Below are 8,407 nucleotides of genomic sequence, written 5' to 3'. Positions count from 1 at the left end.
TGTACCCGAAAGATCGCGGAGCGTGCCGATGGAACGCCGGCGACAAAAGCGCGAAGTCATCGTCGAGATAGTCTAATCGGCACGTTACGTGAACTTCGACCCCAACTTTGTGTTTGACGAGTTTAGTGTCCCTGAAGTGGCGTCCATCGCCGATTCAGTCTGGCCGCAGCGCATCGTGTTGAAACGAGCAAACGAGCAAGCCAATAGATAAGCGAGGATGCGCGTGCGAACCGCAAGGGTCACAACAGCATGCGGCGATGAAATTTGGTCGGCGCTACGGTGTTATCCAAACTTTTGCCCTCGACAGTACGCACACACAAATTTTGTAGTTACATGTAGTGTTTTGTTTTCACAAAAGGAGACTCATAACTAGGTCAGGTATGTCTGGAACTGAACACACACACGTACCTTAGTAACTCTTTAGCCCGATGTGCTGATCGAGCATCGTCCTTTTCACTTAAAGTGAGCAGATGCGAGAGCGCTCTAATGCCCTGAATGCAAATGTTAGCAAAGATTTGATGGGTGCTTACTGGAACAAAATCAACGAGAATAACGGTGGAAACGCAAGCTTCAATCGTGAGTCTTTTTTACTTGCGCCTTACTTGTGCCTGCTACATGTGCATATTGCTTGGCCCTTAAGCCTCGTCTTACTTGTGCCAAATACTTGTGCATGAACATTGTCTTAAACATTACTTGTGCCTGTTTTCTTGGGTCTTGAACCTTGTGTTATTTTGGCTTATTACTTGGGCCGGGTGTCTTGTCTTGCTTGAAGCTGTGTTGTGCCTAATACTTGTGCCATGAACTTTGTCTTTGAGATTACTTGTGCCAATCACTTGTGCATTGAGCATTGTCTTAATCGTGCAATTATTACTTGTACCGGGAGATTCGGCTTCCTTGGATCTTACTTGTGCCTACTAGTTGTGCCTTGAACCTTGTCTTGGACGTTATTCGTGTCTACTACTTGGAGCTTGAACCCTCTCTTAGTTGGATCTTACTAGTTCTTATTTCTTAAGCCGCGAGCCTTGTCTTACTTCGACCATGAGACATACTTCTGTTCAACTTGGGCCGATTACATGTCCTGTGTTCCTTCTCGTAACTGGACATTTTATTTGGATCGCGGGCTTCGTTTTACTTGGGCCTTACTCGGACCTATTGCATAGGCTGTGAACTATGCTTTACATGGGCCTTATTTGGGCCTAGAGGTTATTGTATTACTTGGGGTTTACTCGGACCTATTTCAGGAGCTATGAACCTTGTCTCACTCCGACCTTGCATGGGCAGTGAGCCTTGTCCACCGTGGAAGAAACACATTTAAATAATGACTCTGGCCGCTCTTCCCGCGGGGAGCGAGCGACCAGATGGTATTCGGAGCTAGCCTCGAACCAGGAGTAGTTAGTTCCACGCCGCCGCGGAGGACGCTGCGGTATGGAATACCTCCTCGGCGGCCATGGTGTCGGCGGCGTTGCGTGGTCGCCTTTTTCGCGGTGGGGTCGTGTGGCATGGGTATGCGGCCGGTGGCTGGACTCGTGTTTTGCTTTGCTGCTGTGCCGATCACAGGCGCCACCATCGTGCACGAAGCTGAGCCTTAACCCGAAGAAGAAGTAGAAGAAAAAGAAAGAAGACAACAAAGTTTTACGAACTCTGGCGACTTGGTGGCGGCGTGCAGGAGGTCAGCTACAACAAGAAGGGTTGAGCGAGGGAATACGGTACCAGCGCTGAAACGAACAACCGGAGGAGTTGGTTTGGGAGAGACGCCAGAGTCGTGTATGCGGAGAGTTTGCCAGTCTATGGCGTCGCCACCGTAAAGCCCCGCTCCCGAGTGAGCCAATCAGCCCGTGGCGCAGAGCGAGAGGCGTGAGCTCATGCGCGTGAACTCCCGGCTTCTCCGAGTTGAGCGGGGAGGGCCGCCATTTTCATTCATTTGCCCGGCGAAATGCAAGGGATGTATGGATGGCATGAATTTAAGTTTCTCCACGTTTGAACGCAAACTTTTGTTAAGGCAAAAAAGAAATACGCCTGTAACAGACGACGCGTAGCCTCAACAGTGTTAGGCGCCGACAGCGTTGCGTCAAATTGGCGGTCGTCTTCTCTTTGACCTCTTCTTTCTTTCAAGCTCCTTCGGCGCTCTCCTCCCTTTTCTTCACTTTTCTGTTCTTCGGCACCTTCGTCGCCACAATGACTGGCCAAACTCACCTCATATACTGCTCTGAGGGACGACATACTTGGGCGCCATCTATCCCCGTGCGAGTGAGGCGGGCAATCAAGCGAGGACGCCCCCCATGTGATGCGGTGGTGCCCTGCCCTAGACCACTGTCGACCGCCCCGGGCGACCAGCGAAGAGAGGATTCCCGAAATGCTGGGATTCGGGGAAGGGGCCCACGGTACAATAACAACCAAGCGCATTCTCGTTGAGTGGAGTGAATTTGTGCGATCGCCAATCAGTGAAAGTGTCCCAAAAGTGGGGAAAGCTGGAACAAAAAAAGAAAATAAACTTTTACCTGGGTCGGCTACCTAAACTTTGCCTGACCCCTCTATCTCAAAATGGGTTAGCAGCCTGAACTAACTAACTAACTAAGTAACTAAGCGCCCTCGGTGCGCCGAACGTAACGTGGCCGCCGCGTCGCACAGAGTGTCATCACCTCAATGTGTTTCTTCCACCGTGTGCACAACAAGAAGGGGTGAGGGAGGGAATGCGCGACAACCGCTGGGAGAAACAACCAGAGCGGGGGTTTGGGAGGGATCCGATACTTGGGCGCCCCCTATTCCCGTGCAAGTGAAGCACTTGGTGTGCCGAACATAATGTGATCGCCGCGTCGGACAGAGAGTCATCACCTAAATGTTTCTTCCACCGTGGCCTCGCGTTACTCGAGCATATTAATTGGGCCGTTGGCCTTGTCTTACTTATGCCTTACTTGAACATATTACATTGACTGTACTTTTACCTATTCTTTGTAATCTGAATCTTTTTTTGCTTGGGCCCATCCTTGTTATTTGGGTCTTATTTGACCTCTAGGTGCAATAGGGCTTCTCATTATTATTCGCGTGGAAAGATATCAATAATTTGGACACTTCATTTTTTATATCTGTTATATTCTAAGCACAGCATCGAATGCATTTCCTGCCTAACCGTTCCCTTGGAGGCTTTCTCCTTCTTTTGGAACTACTTTTTTTTTTGCTTGGCGTGTTCCTTCTAGATAAGAATGTCATAGCAGTGAATGCTCTCCGTCTTCTACTGGAGCCAGTGCGGGACACTGATCGACCACGAGCGGTTCGCGGCGTTCCACTGGGACACGTGTTCAATTAGTAAGAAGAAGGCAGGATTACAGTTTACTGAGCACCGCGTCGTACTCAAATCTAGCGGTCAGTAGCTTGCATGCACCAGCAAAGGCTAGAAGGCGCGCTCTTAGCTTGGGAGGCTGCTTCTGCTGCGCTACAGTTCGTGCAGCCGAGGTGAGTCCATGAGCAAGGAACTCAGGCTCTTGCAACTTTCCCATCTCGCAGCACAGACATTGACTGGTAACGCCCTGAACTTTTTCGGAGCCGGAACGCACAGTGTGAGGGCGAGCATGTTGTGGCACCTGCTTAACTGTGCCCGAGACCCCGAAGGTGTCCAGAGGAAACTTCAGCAAGAAGTGGACGAAGTCGTAGGCCGGGTGAGAGCTCCTGAATGGGAGGACAGGAAAAACATGCCCTACACCATGGCTGTCATCTGGGAAATGCTGCGCTGGAGGACAGTAGCGCCGTTGGGTATCATCAGAGAGTAAGTGAATTGGACATTGTACAAGGGAAACTTGTTATGGTTTCAACCAATCAATCAGTCAATCAATCCATTTTTCATTCATCAAGAAATAAGGTAGAAAAAAATGCTAAATCGAGTGCAGCCTGACGTGGTCCCAGTTCATTGCAAAGACCATACGTTAGGCAATGAATTTTTTTTTTTGAACAGTAACAGGCACAGTGAAATGATTTTCATGATTTTTCGAAATGGAGACTGTAATTCATCTTCAATGTCCATAAAAACCGGAGCAGGAGTCCGTTTTTGTTTTATTGACTTAAGTTTAGAGGGAAAAAAAAGATGAGAACTAACGTTTGCTTCTCTCCTCGACTCGACCGGACTATGTCAACAACATGTGAAATCATGTGGCCATGACGTAAAGTTTGCCTTTCTACCTGAAAAAGAAGTTCTACCAGCCGGGCGAAGGAACCACGTCGGAAACGAGCACTGGATACACGGACGTGTGCATTCGTCAACAATCAATCAGTCGAAGAATTTTTTTTAATTCACGTTCGTTTCTAATGAGCGTCGTTTCAGCATTCATTATCGCTTGCGAATAATAAGTTCCGTGGTGTGCTTAAGGACGGTGGGAGCATGAAGTGATAGTACTCGTGCCCAAGCCTTTCACGACCGCGTGATTTCTCGTTTTGTTTTTGAGTTCAGAAGGGAAGTTATGAAGGAAGAAGTTCGTATAATCATTTCATTGTCCCTTTATGTATAGATAGCGGAAACAACAAGCGGATATGGTGCATGTTTAGAGTTATTCTCGCAGCTTGTGATGTGCTTTGTTGCGTGTAATGATCACACACTATTTCGACTCATCAAAAATATGAAAATCTCGGAATGAATGCAGCATGCAAAGAACTTTGTTTTCTCTTCTAAGTGTAACGGCCAGCCTCAAATGACTTGAAAAGACATGCATCAATCACCCTGGTCAAATAAATGACTCGCATCAACAGTCATTAAGGTGATCTTGCTGATGATCTGCAAACATTTCACAGAAACCTTTTCACAGAAACCTTTTTTAGAAAGGACGAGTTGCAATGACTACAATCCATGTTTCGATAACGTTAAGCGCGAGCCAAACTAAGACGGACTGGTTCAACGACGCACTAAGAGACTGCTTGAAACGTCTCACCGAGCTGTATTCACGCTGCCTCCGTCCCTTGAAGACCTAAGCGCAGTATATTTCTGATTCCATGTATGAAAGTAAACAGAAGCATCTGCTTCATGTCTGCATACCGTAAATGAGTCGCCAGTGTTCCACGTCATTTCCATTTGTGAGGTTATGAGGTATGCTGCGCGGCCAAGGTACACTAAATAAACACGTAAACCTCGAATAAGGTGATATGGTAGCCTGGAAAAAACGCACCGTACATGCGACTGTACGGAAGAGAACGTACATGCTACCACATCTTTACACTCCAATGTTGCTAGTGTAATCGTTCCAAACGCGCGTCCCATCTAGTAGCTCCGGTGCCAATTATTAGAGTCTGCCAATGTTGGGCACGTCCTCTGAGTGTGTATGTGACAAGAGTGGAGCCTCAGCGTTTGGTAAGAGCTCGTACGGAACCACACGCTTCGTGCTCAATAGATGGCGACCGCGAGTGCTGCTCCTTTGACTTTTAAAAGGGTCTATTGCGCTCACTTCGACACGATTGGAAAGCATTCTGGCTGGAGGGTCATTGCTTATTTTGACCGACAGAGCCGAACGCGACACCACCATAGGCGGTTTCCACGTTCCCGCTGGCACCGTGGTGATGTCGAACGTCTGGGCGCTTCATCACGATCCGGATGTTTGGGAACACCCCATGGACTTTGATCCGACCAGATTTCTGAGCACGGATCAAACCAAGCTTCTACCGAAGCCAGCCGCCCTGCTCCCTTTCAGTACAGGTGAGTCGATATCACGGATGACCACAGGCCGGGGCACAGCGGCCGAAGCATATTTCAGTAGAATGTGTTTGTTTGCAAAAAAGCTCGCGCGTACCTTTCACTGCCAGGCACTCGCAACGCTGTCTTTCTCGGCGCTACAAATGTGTTTATTTTTATATTAATTTTAAAACTGCCATAGGCGAGAGCATTACAGAGGGTCCCAGCTCATTGTAAAAAAATTATTTTAGAAAACAAAAAGCGCCAAAATCAGTTTATGCAAAGAAGACATACAATTGTAAGTTAAAGAAAAAGTGAAATACAGCTTCATAAATATGAGTATGCGGCAGCTGTGAAAATAGTTTCACTTACCTTCTCGTTCAAAGGCAGTGAATTGGAAAGAAAAAAATTAGTTGTACAAAAAGCTCGTTCGAGTCTTTAGCGTCTCGGGGAACAAAGGGACTGAATGAGGTCACTGATTTAGTTTTAATGCGCGTCACGTTTATATGCATGGCCTTTACAACATGCAATTCATTGAAAGGCGTGGGTGAAATTAACTGGAAATCATATGTAAAAACAAATTTATAGCGTGAAAGCAGTCTGAATTGTTGAATAGTTTGTTTAGATACGCATGCCCTTCTAGGCCGGTGACACTTGTCTCATGCGAATAGCTCGAATAAATAAACCCGACTGCGCGATTTTGAACTGATCCTAGGTTATAATTGAGGTAATTTCGGTAATGTTTGTGACTGTTTATGATATTAGTGAAGTGGTGTAAATGATTGATAAGCTATACCTACGGCATCTAAGGACAATAATTGGTAACGTAAAGGCTTCATACGTGTCATACAGAAACAGGCATCAACTCACGCGCTGAAACCTCGTTGAGGCCAACGTTTGCTGGAGCAAGCTCAGTTTCACGACTCCGCCTGCGACGTGTGCTTAGTGGCGGTAACGAGAACTAGCAGTGTTGCAGTCGACTCTTACTTCCGGATTGTGTAGCCCGCCAACTTTGAATAGCAACACTTGAGCTTGGGCAAGTTGGTGAATCATATTAACACTTCACAGCGCAAGAAAACAGACGCACACAAAAATAAACTTCAAACATTCAAAGAAAGAACTTTCAAACTGCCCTGACTCTCAACCCTGTGGTGTGTTACACTTCATCTTCATCTTTTCTTGCTATTACACGCATAGATGTAAAAAGGAAAAGGAAGAAAAGAAAAAAGAAAAGGAAGCTCTCAACGCGCACTCTAACGCAGTGGTAGCAGGCGACGCGCGAGGCAGGGAAGGAAGGTCCGACCGCAGCGCCGCTAGTTCTCGTGACCGCCATTTGGGCCAGTCGCTTCCGCAGGCGAGAATAGGGAGCTGGGAAATTGAGCTTCCTCCAGTAACGTTGGTAGAGGCGTTATGAAAGATACCGCATTCAGGAATGTACGCTTTTTTTCATCCTGGACGTATTTCATGTTCCTTCCCTTCCGGTTGCTATAATTAACTTTTTTCTTTAGCTAAGCCGCTACTTATGCGTGTACCTTCTCGCCTGTTCTTTCTTTCCGCTGTCACCATTTTCAGAAAGCACCGTCCGGCGCGACGAACCTATTCAGCGCCCATCTTTGCACGTATTTGTCTTTTTGATGCTTCCATTTGTTCACAGTAGAAGTATGGGGCTTAAAAAGCAAGAAACCTAATGCAACGGCACGATTTCACTGTCTTCTTACGGGCGCAGAGGCATGTTGGCCGAGCCTTTTAGCTCGCAGACACCCTTCCAGACGGCACACGTTACACGAACACACACGAAAAATATATTGTAAACAAAAAGTTTTCTTTACTCTTATTTTCCTCTACTTTTTTGAACAGGACGGCGTATGTGTCCCGGAGAAACGCTGTCTATGATGGAGCTGTTCATATACCTGGCCACGCTAATGCAAAGGTTCACGGTTCTGCCCAAGGAGGGAGACACCATCTCCATGGACATCTTCGACGGTTTCATCACCCTACCCCTGCACACCCAAGAGATTCGATTTGTACCGAGATGAGCGAAGTGATGAGCGTTGGATTTGGAGAGTGTCTGGTCGAAGTAGAGCACAAATTTCTAATATTAAATAAAAATATAAATCTGGATACCCAATAGAATTATTTCTACCTTCTTGCCGTACTCTCAGCACCGCCTTCGGATTATTGGGGCGCTTAGCGTATGGCTTCCCGTACAGACGTATGAGCGAGAGGCCGGTCTCACTCAGCACATCTAGTCACCCATATTTACGCCCATTCTATTTATCTCCCGCCACCCGCCTCCTCTCCTCCGGCTCGGATAATTCTAGTGAAGAGAAGCGGAGTTTATATATTTTAATTTAGATAAGCAAGGTTTCCACCCTCATCCTCACCATCAGACGTACTAAGCGTTATAAGCTATAGGCACGTTTTTAAGAGCATTCATCAAGAACCTAAGGTCCCACGGATTTATTCATAAGTAACGTACAGCGTTTTCGGGGTGGTTATTACATTTAAATTCGGGGGTGTTCTATAGAAATTAATTTGTCCTGCAGATTCAGTGTTTCTAGGCGTCAATTTTTAGCGTCAGATCAAATATTTGTGTTTATCTGGACATTTCCACCACGCGTTTTACTACGTGTACCTCTTCAGTGCTGCCTTTCTTCATTTATTAGTTCGCTAGATTTTGAAGCGTCCCCGTCACTATTTACTGTTCAGTTTACTCATATTTGTGTATGAATCTGAATACAGTGAATACTTGCATGTGTT

General features: G+C 46.7%; 1 protein-coding gene across 1 annotated transcript; it reads left to right on the top strand.

The window, feature by feature from the left end:
- The first annotated feature begins 442 nt into the window (after window positions 1-442).
- LOC8029388 (cytochrome P450 2J4) lies at window positions 443-7,811 on the top strand. The gene is made up of 4 exons (XM_029976810.3): window positions 443-576; window positions 3,502-3,760; window positions 5,481-5,671; window positions 7,505-7,811. Exons 1-4 carry the CDS (start codon window positions 471-473, stop codon window positions 7,681-7,683), a joined length of 735 nt encoding a protein of 244 aa, XP_029832670.3. The 5' UTR covers window positions 443-470; the 3' UTR covers window positions 7,684-7,811.
- The last annotated feature ends 596 nt before the right edge of the window (window positions 7,812-8,407 follow it).

The sequence above is a fragment of the Ixodes scapularis genome, unplaced genomic scaffold (assembly GCF_016920785.2).
Source record: "Ixodes scapularis isolate PalLabHiFi unplaced genomic scaffold, ASM1692078v2 PGA_scaffold1__304_contigs__length_218370807, whole genome shotgun sequence".
NCBI classification, from domain to species: Eukaryota; Metazoa; Arthropoda; class Arachnida; order Ixodida; family Ixodidae; genus Ixodes; species Ixodes scapularis.
This window is presented reverse-complemented; position numbering and strand designations above follow the sequence as displayed.